This window comes from Podarcis liolepis (genome assembly GCF_965112155.1).
Source record: "Podarcis liolepis genome assembly, chromosome: 2".
In the NCBI taxonomy this organism is placed as follows: domain Eukaryota; kingdom Metazoa; phylum Chordata; class Lepidosauria; order Squamata; family Lacertidae; genus Podarcis; species Podarcis liolepis.
Window position 1 is genome coordinate 8,051,865 of NC_139555.1, and position 17,413 is coordinate 8,069,277.

A 17,413-nucleotide genomic window follows, 5' to 3' on the forward strand; every position below is an offset into this window, starting at 1 on the left:
TGGGAGTCTCCTTTTGTCAGAAACAAATAAAAGATATTTTCCCTAAACTAATCCATGCTGCTGGGCTAGGCCAGCACTGATTGGCCCAGGCAGCAGATATAAAGGCAAGATGCAAACGCAGGCAAATCTTAGCGAAGGAGCCGGGATCGTTCCTCTGGACTGACGGTGCTACTCGGAGCTGGAGCAACCCATTTCTTCCTGCCTGAACAGCTTGGGCCTTGCAGCGCAGAGGAGTCAGCAGCAGACCTAGGTGAGTGCTGCTTGATTTATGGGTGGTCAAACCAAGAGGAGGGAGGGAGGACCGTCCAAGCACGGCTTGAAATAAGGGGTGGTTGTCAAGAGGACTTGATTGATCTAGATTTTCTGGAAGGGCTTCAGGAGAAAAATCAGATTCTGCTAGCAGTAAGTCAAAGACATGAGAGGGACTCTGGAACACAACTGTTTAGCTTACAGTATATCCGTTCAGAAGCAAGCACCCCTAAGTTACTCCCAGTTGCGCATGGGATTTCAACCCCAGGTTTCCGAAATTTATTTGGACTCGTAAGAAAACGGCTGAGCTGAAGAGCATTTTATTTGTATCTTGGCCTTCATCCAGGGAGCATAGGGTGGCAGAGACTGAACTCATCTTCTCACAACAGCCCTGTCAAGTAGATGAGACAACTTTCCAGCTGAGCAGAGGGTTGGGTTTTTTTTTTTTTTGGTTTTTTTTAAAAATTATTTATACAGGTCATGTCTGCCAGACAAGAAAGGTGTGAGCTGGTTGCGGTTCCTTGGTGGTAGTCGAAAGGCACTCTGTACATACTCAAAAGTCACATTTCGCATATTCCAGGGCTGAAGCCTGGCAATGAAGTCGTTTTTCTTGGGCAAAGCTTGCCTCCCTTGTTTTGTGTTCTGGTCTGGCTACCTGGTATGAGTCAGTGACTCTGGGCATCCATTAGGTGACATCACAGGCAGCAGATTGCAAGTTAAGTCAATTAGTGGTTCTATTACAGCTGCCAAGACGATTGCTGCATTTTGGAATAAAGTGAATGTTCTCGGATGAGGGCTGGCTGATTGTGTTCTGGCCCAAAACAAAACACACATATATTCCAACGACAAGGAAACTCAAATTCTGCTTTTGCGCTATGTTTATCCTGATTACAGTATGGACATTTTACAGACTGCAGAATATTTTAACAACAGCGATAGGAAGGAAGGAAGAGCTACTGTGAGCGCACTGAAGGGTTAGGAGGTATAGCACTGGGCACTTCGACGTGGTTCTCTGCAGGGGATTTTTCTGGAGTGGGGAGTTGCCTACTGTATTGGCCCTGAATATAAGCCACACTCCCCCGCCCCCATTCCGATTGTGAAAAGTTAAAGTGCTGCTTATATTTCCAACCTTATGCCACCAGTGAAGCAGCCCGGGAGCGTGGGGCAATGGCGCCCGTCCAGTCCGTGGCTCCCAAGCCTCCCCCAAGCCGCTGAGTTTTAAAGGTGTGGCTTATTTGCGGGTGCGGCCTATATTCAGGCCAATACGGTAGTTTCTCCCAAAGGACTCGGCTATACAGCTGCAAATATAACGCTTTAGGTGCATTTCAAGTGCATTATGCAAATCTGGCACTAGATGGTGATGGTGAGCTTATGGCAAATGCAATATATTTTCCAAAAGGCTTTTTTTAAAAAAAGCATTTCGCAACATTTTTTAAATGTGTGTCTAGATTCCACCAAACAAAAAAGAAATGAGATTAATTGTGACTGTGCATTTTGCAGTGTATATCAGGTGGTAGAAATAAAAAAAGAAATAAACTGGATGTCTGGGGGAGAGGCAACAAATGCCCCCCTCCTCTCTCCCGTCCCCATGGATATCCATGTTCCCTGATTACCAGATGCCATATCCAAGGCTTCTTAAACCATTCCGAAACTTTTCTGCAGAACAGTGACAACAAACTTACTTTGAAAAAGAAGGGTGAGTCTGAAATCGCTTGGATTAGCTGCCTATTATATTATTAAGGGATGTGGGTGGCACTGTGAGTTAAACCACAGAGCCTAGGACTTGCCGATCAGAAGGTCGGCGGTTCGAATCCCGCGACCTTGGTGAGCTCCCGTTGCTCGGTCCCTGCTCCTGCCCACCTAGCAGTTCGAAAGCACGTCAAAGTGCAAGTAGATAAATAGGTACCGCTCCAGTGGGAAGGTAAATGGCATTTCTGTGCACTGCTCTGGTTCGCCAGAAGCGGCTTAGTCATGCTGGCCACATGACCTGGAAGCTGTACGCCGGCTCCCTCGGCCAATAAAGCGAGATGAGCGCCGCAACCCCAGGGTCGGCCATGACTGGACCTAATGGTCAGGGGTCCCCTTACCTATTATTATTATTAAAATACTCTCTGTAAGATACCTTTAACAACTCTTCACCTTCCGGACTATACAGTAATGCTTCTTTGCTTGCCTGGATGGGAGATGAAAGAAGGGTGCGTGAGTTTGTAGTACAGTGGTACCTCGGTTTAAGAACAGTCCAGTTTAAGTACAATTCGGTTTACAAACTCCGCAAAACTGGAAATAGTGTCCCCGTTTGAGAACTTTACCTCCCTCTAAGAACGGAATCCGAACAGTGGAAGGGAGGCCTCATTAGGGAAAGCGTACCTCTGTTTAAGAACAGTTTTGGTTTAAGAACGGACTTCTGGGACGGATTAAGTTCGTAAACCAAGATACCACTGTATGTTGTTGCAGCCATTGCTCCTCCGAATTTTGCCTCTGGCCCCACCCACCTCTGACCTTTGACACTGGTATTTTGACAATACCAGTGCTATTGATTAAAGATTGCTTTTGAGGGGGAAACAATTTTAAACAAATTAGAGACATCGGGATGCAAAGTATCCTCAACGATCCCTTTTGCATTGTGAAATGTAAGCGCACGCATTACAATCTGCATATCAGTGCAGGAAGGAATATGAATCTCACACAGTTTCAGGAGTGCAGCCAACTCCTAGGCTGAAGGGTCTTCGACCCTCCCCCCCATAAAATATTTGAGGGGGCCAGGCCCCCACAAAGTTGATAGGCATTGCCGTGCAAATGGCGTGCGCATGCCGTGACTTGTGACCCATGGCTTACCTGCCCCCCCCCCAATATTTTATTCAAGTTGGCACCCCTGGCATGAACTATATCTGGGTAGAGTCATTATGTAACTCTGTTATATGAATTACCGTATTGGCCCGAATATAAGCTGCACCGCTTCCTTAAAATTCCACCGGCACTCACACATGTTCCATTTTACCATTTGTCTTTTTCAGCAGCGATACCGTAAAAGCCAATTTTTGTAAGGTTGTGAGTTTAAGCCGCACTTTAACTTTTCACAGTCAGAATTTGGGGGGGGGGGGGAATGAGGCTTCTATTCAGGCCAATACAGTATATGTTATATGAATGCAATCTATAACCTGGCTGAACCAGCAAATCATGAAAAACATGGAATCCTATCATCCCTGGAGTCACAACTTGACTATGATGGTTACTCTTGATACTGCCAGGAATAGCTGGCATAGTTCAAGGTTACAGAGTGGTTCTGTATTAGACAAACCTGGCCTGGAAATAAGGCTGCAGTTGGAGAGTACGCCTAGACTGCAGTCCTTCTCTGTGGTTGGTAATCACAGTTAGTGGAGATTTTCACCTACACCAACCATTGCATCCATAAAGCTTGATGGAGCCCAAAATGAAAATCTCAGCGCAAATGTAGCAGCTGTTCCTTTGCTGGACTGAGACATTAACACGTGAGTTAGTTCTGATGTGACGTGAAATTATATTTCTGTTGTAGCAGGAACCCCCCCCCCCAATCATTCAGTTTGTACAAACTTCACACACACTCACACTCACACACTACATACGCTACGCTTCTGTTATAAATTCATAGAAAATCAACCATACATCGGAATTGCACTGTTCCGCTTTTATTTTACTCCATGAAGGAAGAACTACAAAATGGGGAAGGTTTGATACAGGGCAGCCATAATCCCTTGAGCATACCAGCACATCCACAGGAGCCCTGCCCAGTTGCTATGCCAACCCTGATGGTCCTAGACAGAAGACCATCAAGACCACAAAGAACTTGCATATGGGAGTGGATTCAGCATGGACTGGAACAAAGGACAATAATCAGCTCTTCCCTCTGGGGGCAGGAAACTGCAAACTCCCCTCTGTCACCTGGAAAGTACTCATGGGGAGGGGGAAAGGGGGAACCAGCCAGGTGACAGGACACTCAGGTTACCACCACAACTCCTCCCTCAACCCCTCCTTTATGTGATGTATGTAGCTGAGGGGTAGTCTTAGGTTACACCCCTTCTGTGATGTATGTATGATGTTTCTGGGGGTGGTCTTGATCTACAGGGTGGCAATTTCAAAAGTCTTTATAAGGTCTTGCACACCATTTTTCTGGGTCTTTCCTCTCTCCAGCAAGTGAGGGGAGCACCCTGTTGCAACAGTTCAATAAAGGCCAAGCCTACAGGCTGCTGTTTTGCTCCAAGTTATCCTGGTTGGTGTCTTTGTTTTTGTCCAAGGGAGCCCTCGGATTTTTCCGGTAACACTGTGTTGCGTTTACTGGGATGACTGCACCAGAACATATTTTTTTTTAGTTGTTATGCAAGAATGGCAAATCCCACAAATATTCTGTAGGAATTATCCACAAACAGGAAGCAAGGAGACTCCAAATTTCCTACTTCCCTGCAGAATCCACATGGAGGATTTCCCACTCTGATGCAAAAATTTCCATGTGTGTTTCGCTACAGGAATCGCTCCAGACATCGCCCAGGGAGTGAAAGGTTTATAGTGCAGCCACCCACTATATCTGTGTTGGTCCCCTATAGTTTTTATGCAAATAAAAGGCAGATTCCTCAGCTTTCAGAAGTGGTGGTGGTGGGGAGGCCTGAACGACAGACCCCTGTGCCAAAAGGAGGAGAGGGCCGGACAGTTCTTTCCAGAGCAAAGTCCAAACGGCTGCCCTTTTTCTCTGGAACTTGAGCTGGCTCAGCCCTGCATGTTTCTGGCTAATCAATCCCAGCCTTTGGGATCCCTCCAAGGCCCCAAACGAGAGTCTGTAGGACTGGTCTACTCCTCTTGTTAAATCCCACCATCTGCTTTCAATGACTGAGCAATTGGGGGTTATGGAAAAGGGGGAGGAGGGTGTAGTCTGCCGCTGCGGGTTCAGCCGCTCTGATCCTGCCCGCCCTTGCATCTCCCAGAATGCTTTACTGGTCTTTTTGAGAGTGCCTCTCCCTGCCGCATTCAAGAGGAACTAGCACTGAGCATCTACTGCCTCACAGTTGATTTGTAAGTATCAGCATGTCCTCTATATGTGCGACTTGAGCCCCAGCTGTAAGGATGAGAAGAGAGGCTCCGTCTACCTGTGCAGTGAGGCTCGCATGTGCCCATAGAGAACAGGGTGTATCCAGGGGCTTTTAACTACTGGGGCAAAATTGCATGCAATCCAGCCTAGGAGATCCTTGCCAGAGAAGCTCTACTCTCTGTCTCTCATTTAACTGGGTTGGCTGTGATTACTCGGAGTCGAGGGAAAGGAAGTAGGGACACGCTCTTGCTCTTCCTTCCCGTCTTCTAGGACAGAGATTGGGGACCTGCTGGGCTCCAGGTGCAGGATTCCAGCTCCCATCAGCCCCAGGCAGCATTGGCCGGTGGTCAAGAATGACGGGGGTTGCAGTCCAGCAACATCTGGAAGTCCGTGCTGGCAAACGCTAGGCATTAAAAGCTGGTCCTGGCTGTGGAGCAAGGCAGGGCAAGGGGAAATCGGGGCGTAAATTATGTCGCTTAAAAATGTGGCGTGGCACGGTGCATGGTGTGGACACCATTCTTGTGTGGCAAGTCCCCCTCCCCCCTTGTGAAATAAAGACACGGGACACTTTATTTAAGGTTAATGGGCGTAAAAGGCCACAACTTTATTGATTACAGGAATTGAGAGGTATTGGCTTAGGCATTGGTTCCTATCGAATAACCGGCTTCAGCCCAATTGCATGAAGACCGGTGAGGGTTAACCACCAGTCGGGGGAGTCCTGCTGAAGTACGTCAACTAGGACCCCCCAGGTGTCACCGCTTGGGGGCATGCCTTAGGCCCACCCCTCCATAGGCTTCGGAGAGGGCAACGCCCCCCGGAATCCTTTACCGGACTACCCTTTGCTTGGGGAAGGTGATGGCGCTTCCTTCCCCCCACTTCATTTGCATAACAGTACCCCTGCCAATGGCTAACCGCCAATACTGGGAAAGTTGTGACGTTTGCTATGAGGTAGGCGAAAAAACCAAATGGCCGGTGCCAATTCGCCAAGTGGAAAAATTCCTACCAGGCCCCTCGACGGCGACCAACCAAAGTTGATCAGCTGGAGAGACGAAGAGAGGGCAGTCCTCGGGCGCGCCGGGCATAAATAACCCGGGCCACGCCTCCCTGTCCAGCCGATTGGCTAGGCAGGGAGCTGATGCGCCCAAGGATTCCCTCATTCTCGCAGAGGCTGTAAGGGGAGGGCGTGGGCCCACAACCCCACCTCCTCTCCAGCTCGGAAGTGGCTTTGTGGCAAAGAAATGGCAGTGCTCTAGCAACCATGCCTGTCTCTGTTTCGATAAGCCCTGCCAACTGGGAGGCTCCCTCCATGCCCAAGAGAGAAGGAAAATGTCAGAAAGGCCATAGCTCAGTGGCAGAGCATCCAGTTTGCATGCAGAAGGTCCAAGGTTCGAGTCTCAGCATCTCCAGGTTGGGTTGGAAGAAACCCCGTCTGCCTTTCCTCCTGTTATGTACTGAAGTTCTCACCCTGGGCCAGCAGGGGGCTACTGTAGATAGTTATGCAAATGAAGGATCGAAAGTGATGTTCTGTGATTGGATAGTTTTAGAAAGTTGCTACAGTAGCGTTGTACTAGAGCTCTATATAAGCAGGCTGACTGAACCCTTCAGCTCAGTTCTGTTCTGGCCTCTGAATAAACAAGAGTTGTTTGAAGAATCGCTGTGTCGTCTGATATGTTCACCCACAACTTAACACCTCCAAAGAGCGCAAGTCAAAGTACATGATTGTTGTTGTTGTTATTTACCTGCCCTTCACCTTAAGCTCCCAGGGTGGGTTACAATATTAGAAGCAACTTAAAACCGCAGAAATAAGAAGGTTCCTAAAAACATACATCTCAAGGGTCAAAAGCTAGGATAAAAAAGTTAATCTTCAGCATTTGCCAGAAGCTGCATAACACAAGAAGGTGCCTGACACACTTCGGTGCAGAGGGAGTCCCACAACTTAGGGGGCTGCCACAGAGAAGGCTCTGTTCTGGGTCATCCCCTGGGCTTCTGAGGGTGGTGGGACAACCAAGAGGCATCCCCCCCCCTTGTCAATTTTAGCAAGTGAGAGGGCCCATAGGGAAGGATGCGTTCTTTCAGGTACATGGCGTGTTCCACCCCCTCATCATTTTATCCTTACAGCAACTCTGTGGGAAAAACCTCAGTCTGGCTCCGGATCACTCACTGAGCTTCGTGGCAAAGTTGCACCTCATATTCTGCCCTTGGTAACAGGCTAACCTGTTTGTTCTTATTTGTCAGGTTTTGTTGAGTATTCCAAAAACTGAAAGCCACCATGGCTCTGACCAGTGCCTTCAAGACTGTTACCAACGCACCTGGACTGATCATCTGGAGAATTGAGGTGGGACAATGAAATTTTCTCAGGTCTAAGCAAAAGGTTACCGAACCTGCCATCTAGGTAACTCTTACCTAGCTAGGCAAGGTGGCCATCTTTCTGAAATTCCAAAGGTGGAGATGACTCCTGTAATTGTACTTACCTGCTGCTGAAAGCTTCAGTTTGCTTAATTTCTATCCTGCGTGTGCTGGCAACTGATTGGCTGCTGTAACATGCATTATGCGGAGCTGCCCTTGAAGATAGTTCAGAAACTGCAGCTAGTTGAGCTTGGATTTTGTCTAGAGCACATTACACTGAAACTATGGGAACTCCACAAGTTCTGCCTGTAATTCACATCACTTAAGCCTGAGATACTTATGGGAGCACCCCAACAACCACTGAGTATTAACAGGTGTAGGCAACCTAAGGCCCATGGGCTGGATGCGGCCTAATTGCCTTCTCAATCCAGCCCGTGGACAGCCTGGGAATCAGCGTGTTTTTACATGAGTAGAATGTGTGCTTTAATTAAAAATGCATCTCTGGGTTATTTGTAGGGCATAGGAATTCGTTCATCCCCCCCCCCAAAAAAAATATAGTCCAGCCCACCACATGGTCTGAGGGACGGTGGACTAGCCCATGGCTGGAAAAGGTTGCTGACGCCTGTAGTATAACATAGCAGCAACGGATGGAGATAGGGAAGGTCATTTTTTTTTGGGGAGCCGGGTGCTGCTGTTAATCAATTTTTTAGACTTAAGCACTTATTCATACAAGGGATGTGGGCGGCGCTGTGGGTTAAACCACAGAGCCTAGGATTTGCCGATCAGAAGGTTGGCGGTTCAAATCCCTGTGACGGGGTGAGCTCCCGTTCCTCAGTCCCTGCCCCTGCCAACCTAGCAGTTCAAAAGCACGTCAAAGTGCAAGTAGATAAATAGGTACCACTCTGGAGGGAAGGTAAACGGCGTTTCCGTGCGCTGCTCTGGTTCGCCAGAAGCGGCTTAGTCATGCTGGCCACATGACCTGGAAGCCAATAAAGCGAGATGAGCGCCGCAACCCCAGAGTCAGCCACGACTGGACCTAATGGCCAGGGGTCTCTTTACCTTTACCTTTACTTATTCATATAAGTCTGAAACGTTTTTTTAAAAAAGTTTTAAACATTTGTTTTGAATTGAAAGTGTAAATTGGAAGTATTTAATAAGGAAATTGTCTACATCACCATGGGATGCCTGAGAGAGGGTTGGGGGCATTGATGTTTGGAGGCTGTGTCACTGAAGCCACTAAATTGGGGCAGGGGGTTGCTTCATGTACTGTGTTTCTCCTTCCCAGAAAATGGATCTGGTGTTGGTGCCTCCGAAAGCTCATGGCAGCTTCTACGAAGGTGATTGCTACGTCCTCCTCTCGGTAAGTGGAGATCCTTGCTTATTGGTTTCCATCACCCCAGTCAGCTCTAGTTTAGCTGCAAAGCCACTCTGAGATGGGCAAAAGGCCCCAACAGCATCCTGCCAAATCCTGTTTCTGGAGACGCCACTCAGCCAGATGCCCCATTCGCCTCCAATGTTGGCATTCAGAGGCCGGGATTTGTTTAGGGTCTGCCAGCTGCTGACCCTTATCTTAGGTCTAAAATAAATTGGGCATGCAGGCTAACAGGAAAGTCCTGCCTGTGCTGGGTGATTTCAGTTGCTTCAGACCATAACAGGGCAGCTGTGTCCAAGGCAGCTGTTTATCAGCTCCATCTGGTACGCAGGCTGAGACCCTCCCTGCCTGCAGATTGTCTTGTCAGAGTGGTGCATGCTCTAGTTATCTCCCGCTTGGACTACTGCAATGCACTCTATGTGGGGCTACCTTTGAAGGTGACCCGGAAACTACAACTAATCCAGAATGCGGCAGCTAGACTGGTGACTGGGAGCGGCCGCCGAGACCATATAACACTGGTCCTGAAAAACCTACACTGGCTCCCTGTACATTTCCGAGCACAATTCAAAGTGTTGGTGCTGACCTTTAAATGGCCTTGGCCCAGTATACCTGACGGAGCATCTCCACCTCTATCGTTCTGCCCGGACACTGAGGTCCAGCACCGAGGGCCTTCTGGTGGTTCCCTCGCTACAAGAAGCCAAATTACAGGGAACCAGGCAGAGGGCCTTCTCGGTAGTGGCACCTGTACTGTGGAACGCCCTCCCACCAGATGTCAAAGAGAAAAATAACTACCAAACTTTTAGAAGACATCTGAAGGCAGCCCTGTTTAGGGAAGCTTTTAATGTTTGATGTATTACAGTATTTTAATATTTTTTTTGGAAGCCACCCAGGGTGGCTGGGAAAACCCCGCCAGATGGCCGGGATATAAATAAATTATTATTATTATAACAAGTGGACTAACCCAGTCCCTGAACATTCTCTCTTCCGGCGCATCATCCCAAGCACTCAAAGGCAACATTTGCATTTGTAAGCGAAAAACCCAAACCCCACATGCACTGGCAGATAGATGCACATGAACAACAGGGCTGGGGAATCTGGGGGTCACAGCTCCCATCATTCCTAACCATTGGCCATATTGTCAGGGACTGATGGGAGATGGAGTCAAACAACATCTGGAGGTGCCGTCCCTGTTCTTCTGTGATCAGCAGGGCATCAGGCAAAGGTCTTTCCCATTACCTACTAATACATAGTGCCAAGGGTGTTACTTGAACGTTCTACCATCAAAGCATGCACCCTCTCACTGAGTCCTTCCCCTAAGTGTGGGGTAAACATGCAAGGCTTTTCCTGTTGCCCACACACATTGGAGGGGAAACCAGGATCATTAAAGGGGGGGGGGGATAGAAGTGGAATGCCTAATGTTTGCAATGACATCTGCTGGAGAGAGTGATAAATACATTTACACACAGCATACTTCATCCTGCACAGCAATAGGACCTCTTCTTTTTATCTGCTAAGACACAGTTCTTCAAGCTTGGGTCCCCAGCTTAGCCAATGGTCAGGGAAGATGGAAGCTGTAGCGTCTGAGGACCCAAGGTTGAAGAAGGCTGTCCTAGGAGATGAGCTGGGTCACTCCAAGCTTCTGTTATGGACAAAAACAATCCCATAGCTAGTGGCCTCAGACGGTGATGCGCTGCGAAGGTTGAAGAGCAGTGGTGGGCCTTGGGGTGGAATGGCTCCAGGGCAGCGTTTTCCAAACTTGGATTTTCAGCTGTCGTTGGACTACAGTTCTCATCACCCCTAACCACTAGCTAGGGATGATGGGAGTTGTAGTCCAAAAAAACAGCTGGAGACCCAAGTTTAGGAAACCCTGCTGTTTGGATTCTAAGCTGGGAGCAAACTCAGCGCTCAGTCATTCAGGGACTTTGGTTATTATTAGTATGCCCCGCAGAGGACCTTAAGGTCCACAAATAACAACACTTTGGAGGTCCTAAGGCTCAAGGAGGTGAGATTGGTTTCAACTAGAGCCAGGGCCTTTTCAGTACTGGCCCCGATCTGGTGGAACGCTCTGTCACAAGAGGCTAGGGCCCTGCGGGACTTGACTTCTTTCCACAGGGCCTGCAAGACAGAGCTGTTCTGCCTGGCCTTTGGTTTGGACTCGGTCTGACCCTTATGTTTCCCTCCCCTTATGGTCTTGATTTATCGGCTACTTTAAAATGAGGCTGCATTTTAAATTGCATTTTAACCTGTATTTTAAATTGGTTCCCCCTCTCTCTTTCCCCCTATTATATTTTTACTGTGATTTTATTGGTGTTAGCCGTCCTGAGCCCAGCTCTGGCTGGGGAGGGCGGGGTATAAATAAATTTATTATTATTATTATTATTATTATTATTATTATTATTAGCAAGTCAGGGGTTCCGGACCCTATGACTGTACTTACCATATTTTTTGCTCTATAAGACTCACCTTTTCCCTCCTAAAAAGTAAGGGGAAACGTGTGTGCGTCTTATGGAGCGAATGCAGGCTGAACAGCTATCCCAGAAGCCAGAACAGCAAGAGGGATTGCTGCTTTCACAGCGCAGCGATCCCTCTTGCTGTTCTGGCTTCTGAGATTCAGAATATTTTTTTTCTTGTTTTCCTCCTCCAAAAACTAGGTGCGTCTTGTGGTCTGGTGCGTCATATAGCGAAAAATGCTGTATTTATCCCAATGACGTCTGTCCCTCCTGCAGACCCGTAAATTGGGCAGCGTCCTGTCCTATGACATCCACTACTGGATTGGCAAACGTTCCTCGCTGGACGAGCAGGGCTGTGCTGCCATCTATACCACCCAGCTAGACGACTACCTCGGTGGGGTTCCCGTGCAGCACCGTGAAGTGCAGGGCCACGAGTCTGAGCTCTTCAAGGGCTACTTCAAGCAAGGTCTCATGTGAGTAAGGGGTCGCCATGGGAACGGCAACATCTCGGCAGGCAGCCCTTTTCTTGTCAATCCAGGCATGGCCGGCCCAAGATGTTTTGCTGCCTGAGCCTCCCTGCAGGGAGGGTCTGTAATTGTTGTTTAGTCGTTTAGTCGTGTCCGACTCTTCGTGACCCCCCTGGACCAGAGCACGCCAGGCCCTCCTGTCTTCCACTGCCTCCAGCAGTTTGGTCAAACTCATGCTGGTAGCTTCGAGAACACTGTCCAACCATCTCGTCCTCTGTCGTCCCCTTCTCCTTGTGCCCTCCATCTTTCCCAACATCAGGGTCTTTTCCAAAGAGTCTTCTCTTCTCATGAGGTGGCCAAAGTATTGGAGCCTCAGCTTCAGGACCTGTCCTTCCAGTGAGCACTCAGGACTGATTTCCTTATGAATGGATAGGTTTGATCTTCTTGCAGTCCATGGGACTCTCCAGCACCATAATTCAAAAGCATCCATTCTTCGGCAATCAGCCTTCTTTATGGTCCAACTCTCACTTCCATACAGCTTTAACTATAACTATTCCATATAGCTTTAACTATACGGACCTTTGTTGGCAAGGTGATGTCTCTGCTTTTTAAGATGCTGCCTAGGTTTGTCATTGCTTTTCTCCCAAGAAGCAGGCGTCTTTTAATTTCATGACTGCTGTCACCATCTGCAGTGATCATGGAGCCCAAGAAAGTAAAATCTCTCACTGCCTCCATTTCTTCCCCTTCTATTTGCCAGGAGGTGATGGGACCAGTGGCCATGATCATTGTTTTTTTGATGTTCAGTTTCAAACCATATTTTGGGCTCTCCTCTTTCACCCTCATTAAAAGGTTCTTTAATTCCTCTTCACTTTCTGCCATCAATGTTGGGTCATCCCTGCAGGGAGGGTCTACCAGCCTGCCAGTTTCAGTTTCCCAACCTCAGTTTCATCACATATTCGCATTAATTTGCCGGGGGGGGGAGTGCTCATGAAATGAAAGCACTGGACTGCACATTTCTCTTTTGTATGCAGATTTGCCTAATATACATATTCGGTCAAATAGATTTCCCCCAGAATAATGCACCTCTGAATGTCGTTTTGATTAAGATGTGCATTTTTGCATACTTTCCCCCAATTTAATGCATTTTCGTCCATGCTTTTCGTTGGAGAACTGCATCATTTTATTCAGAGAGGTGCCAATTTCAAGGATCGCTGGGTTTCAACACACATTTTGAGAAGCGTGAATGAACTTGTCTTCCCCATCCCTCAAATCCTCTGGGGCTCTTGACAGACATATCAACAGGGAAATGATGTTCTCCTCTTTTAAAACTGGAGAAAGTGGTCACCTCTTGTGCAAGGCTTTAAAAACAAAGGGGTGTTATATTTGCAGGTAATAGTACCTACAAATCATACAATGAAATTTGCATTTCTGAATAAAGTTCTGCCAGAGGGTGGATAAAGAAGATGATTGTTTCCTATCATTTAGCAAACAACATGTTGTTCGTTTAGGCAAATGCACCTGCAAACCATTTTACTATTCTGTCTCCTGGTGGTGCTCAGCCACATGACCCACGAGTATTCTTAAGCAAGGAGTGAGATCCATTCTCTGATGCTACTTGTTCCCAGAATCCGGTTACCGGTACATCTTATTCAAAGCAGCCTCCTCCTGATGTGGACATTTCCACATGGAAGAGATTGTTATATAACAAACTCTCAGACTTTTGACAACTTGCAGTAGCGTGGCAGATGTGGAGGCAATTCTGGCCACCACCTCTGTCATAATTTGATTTCCAGCTACAGACAGCAGGTATCAAACTGTCTGTTTGAAGCCTGGCTGATTTTTTAATATATATGTTGTTGTTGTTTAGACGTTTAGTCGTGTCCGACTCTTCGTGACTCCATGGACCAGAACACGCCAGGCACTCCTGTCTTCCACTGCCTCCCGCAGTTTGGTCAAACTCATGCTGGTAGCTTCGAGAACACTATCCAACCATCTCGTCCTCTGTCGTCCTCTTCTCCTTGTGCCCTCCATCTTTCCCAACATCAGGGTCTTTTCCAGGGAGTCTTCTCTTCTCATGAAGTGGCCAAAATATTGGAGTCTCAGCTTCAGGATCTGTCCTTCCAGTGAGCACTCAGGGCTGATTTCCTTCAGAATGGATCGGTTTGATCTTCTTGCAGTCCATGGGACTCTCAAGAGTCTCCTCCAGCACCGTAATTCAAAATCATTAATTCTTCAGCAATCAGCCTTCTTTATAGTCCAGCTCTCACTTCCATACATCTTTTATATAGTGCTTACTTTATACACAGCTTTTCAGGTGGACCTCACAAAGCTGTTTACATACCATTATTAAGAAGCATCAACAGAAAATCAAAGAGCCCTTGGGCTGTCTTCAACTTACTTGCAAAGACAGTAGGACTGGCTTGTTACTTCAGTTTATGTGAAGTCATAGGGAGTTCCCCCACCCTGTAAAACTATTAAGTTCAGACTCTAAGATTACCTAACCACTACAGTTTCCTTGTACCTATCCCTCATCAACCACTGTCTCTATACAGTGGTACCTCGGGTTACATACGCTTCAGACTACATACGCTTCAGGTTACAGACTCCACTAACCCAGAAATAGTGCTTCAGGTTAAGAACTTTGCTTCAGGATGAGAACAGAAATCGTGCTCTGGTGGCGTGGCAGCAGCAGCAGGAGGCCCCATTAGCTAAAGTGGTGCTTCAGGTTAAGAACAGTTTCAGGTTAAGAACGGACCTCCGGAACAAATTAAGTACTTAACCCGAGGTACCACTGTATTGGCCTTGTATTGGGATTATGGGGGAGTTGCCTTGTTAATGTTCTGCTAACATGGTTTGCAAGAACTGTAATTCTCCTGGGATCAGCTCCCTTAGTGGAATATTTCGTAGTGAGCATATGCACATAAGTGCATGAGCCCGAGGTGCCGGTGTGGGGCAAACTCTGACATCTCATGTTCTGCAGCTGCTGGTGTGCATCTTCTCACTGAAAGCTGGTGGGCTTTGCTTTCTCACTGTGGCTGACAAAGTACAACCATTAGCAGAAGCAGTGGTGGAGCAACATGCTGCAGGCCCTGGAGTGGAGAACAGGCGGGGGCATGGCTGGTGTGCGTCCCAAGGGCGTGGCGCGTCACTTGTGGGGGCGTGGCGCATCGCTCGCAGGGGCGTGGCATGTGTCTTGGGGGGGGCAGCCGCGATGGCACCCTTTCCCCAAATGGTACCCGGTGCGCTGTGTTCCCCCGCCCCCCCTTCGTACGCCAGTGATTGGAATGATTTCCATTTGCCCAACTGAGCTTCTCCTCCCTCTCCTCCCCCCATGTGCCCCCTCCTCAAATCTACTTCAGAAGTAAGTCCCCCCCCCCCCGCTTAAAATGTTGAGTCCCCACTCTGCCAAGAAGCTCACTGGGTAACCTTGGGCCAGTCACTGTCTCTCTCTCTCTTTTTTATGTATAAAAATATAGATTTCTGGTGTGGCCTTGTTGTATTTTATTGTTGAATTTTGATATTAAGCTCCCCAGGCACCAATTGGCATAGGTGGGGGGCTATATAAATAACATAACAATTAGGATCATTAATATGACAAACACTACACAGGAATCTCAAGGTTACTCTAGAGATAAGCGCGATTATTTCTACCATTAATATAATAGGAACACACCATGGGAGGATGCAAATGTCTCGGTGAGAGAAAGGGTTTGTGCATATGGGAGGCTTATTTTCATGCTGTTTCCTTTATATATTTATTTATTTATTTATTTATATATTAAAGTTTCAAAAAAAGGAATTACATAAAAACAAAAAATACAAGAATAAAAAACAAGAATAAAAAACAAAAATAAAAAACAAAAATAAAAATACAAGAAAAATACAGAATAAGTACACAGATAAAAAGAAAGAAAAATAAAAGATCATCCTTTCCATATCTTACATTCATAACCTTGTTTCCCTGACCTCCTCATACCTCCCTTTTTTGTATTCCAATTCAATTAATTAATTCAGCAATTTCTTTCCCTCCTTATTATCCTGATCTTTGATCTTAATATATCACTGTCTCTCAGGTTTGTTGTGATGAGATAGCGGGGAGGCGAGAGCCATGTTACACCACCTTGAGCTCCTTCCCCCCCCCAAATCTTTTTATTAGTTTTCCAAATTTATAACAAACATAAAAGAAAAACATTACATTACAATATAAAAAAAGAAAACAAACATTTATCCTAATTGTTAAAATCCCACTTTTGTTATCATAGATGACTTCCTCGAATCCCCCTAGCTGAGTTTCCATATAACTCATTGTAGCAGTTTTCCAATACTACTTTTAAATAAGATTAACTTAATCAATTAACATCTTTCTTTCTTTTCGTATTGTCTTCTATCCATAATGTTATATAGTTTAACATATTTAACTCCTAGGCCAATTTGGTACTTACAAGTAGTTCTACTTATGTTATCTTAGAATATTTAACTAAATAGTCCTTAAATTTCTTCCATTCTTCTTGATACTCCTCCTCTTTCTGTTCGTGGATTCTTCCAGTCAGGTCAGCCTGCTCCAAAAAGTCCATCATCTTCATCTGCCATTCCTCCACTGTTGGTATTTCTTGTAGTTTCCCATTTTTGGCTAACAAAATTCTTGCTTACTTGAGCTCCTTGGATGAAAAGGTGGCATATAAATGTAATAAATTTGGTATATAAATGTAATAAAGAAAGAAATATGGTAGTCTGGGAAGGGCTGAGAACCAAGAACTCTGCATTACCTATTAACTCCACTAGATGGGGATAAAGCGCCATGTCTCTGCTGGGCTGAAGTTCCTACCTACTGAAAAGTGCCATATATTTGCCGCGGAAATTTCCCCAACCCTTCTTGCTTTTAAAAGGAAATCCTTTTGTATGAGCCAAAACCGAAGCATCCTTAAAATCCCCGTCATTTAACTTGCTGCCTCAACCATTTCCCATGGACCTTGCCTTTAGGCTGGTTACCGCGGCAGCAGGAATCTTATAAAGACGTCTTAAATTGTTTAAAGGTAAAGGGACCCCTGACTATTAAGTCCAGTTGCGGATGACTCTGGGCTTGTGGCACTCATCTTGCTTTACTGGTCGAGGGAGCCGGCGTTTGTCTGCAGACAGTTTTTCTGGGTCATGTGGCCAGCATGACTAAGAACCAGAGCAGCGCACGGAAACGCCGTTTACCTTCCCGCTGGAGCGGTACCTATTTATTTACTTGCACTGGTGTGCTTTCGAACTGCTAGGTTGGCAGGAGCAGGGACCGAACAATGGGAGCTCACCCCGTCACAGGGATTCGAACCACCGACCTTCTGATCAGCAAGCCCTAGGCTCTGTGGTTTAGACCACAGTGCCACCCACATCCCCTTAAATTGTTTACTCATTGAAAAAAAACCATTAAGTGGGTTGACAATGTAACCCCATGCTTTCTTACTCAGAAGGAAGACCCAGTGATGCTTGC

At 46.8% G+C, this 17,413-nt stretch overlaps 1 protein-coding gene across 2 annotated transcripts in view; it reads left to right on the forward strand.

The window, feature by feature from the left end:
* Positions 1-17,413, forward strand: part of AVIL (advillin) — a 49,929-nt gene continuing 32,516 nt past the window's right edge. Inside the window, exons 1-4 of one of the 2 annotated variants that reach the window (XM_083484470.1) lie at positions 1-250; positions 7,541-7,640; positions 8,937-9,011; positions 11,750-11,946. In XM_083484470.1, coding sequence (XP_083340596.1) covers positions 7,575-7,640; positions 8,937-9,011; positions 11,750-11,946 — 338 coding nt within the window. In that variant the 5' untranslated portion in view covers positions 1-250; positions 7,541-7,574. Of the gene's footprint in view, positions 251-5,041; positions 5,290-7,540; positions 7,641-8,936; positions 9,012-11,749; positions 11,947-17,413 lie in introns of those variants that run through there. The other variant, XM_083484469.1, reaches the window with a different exon arrangement.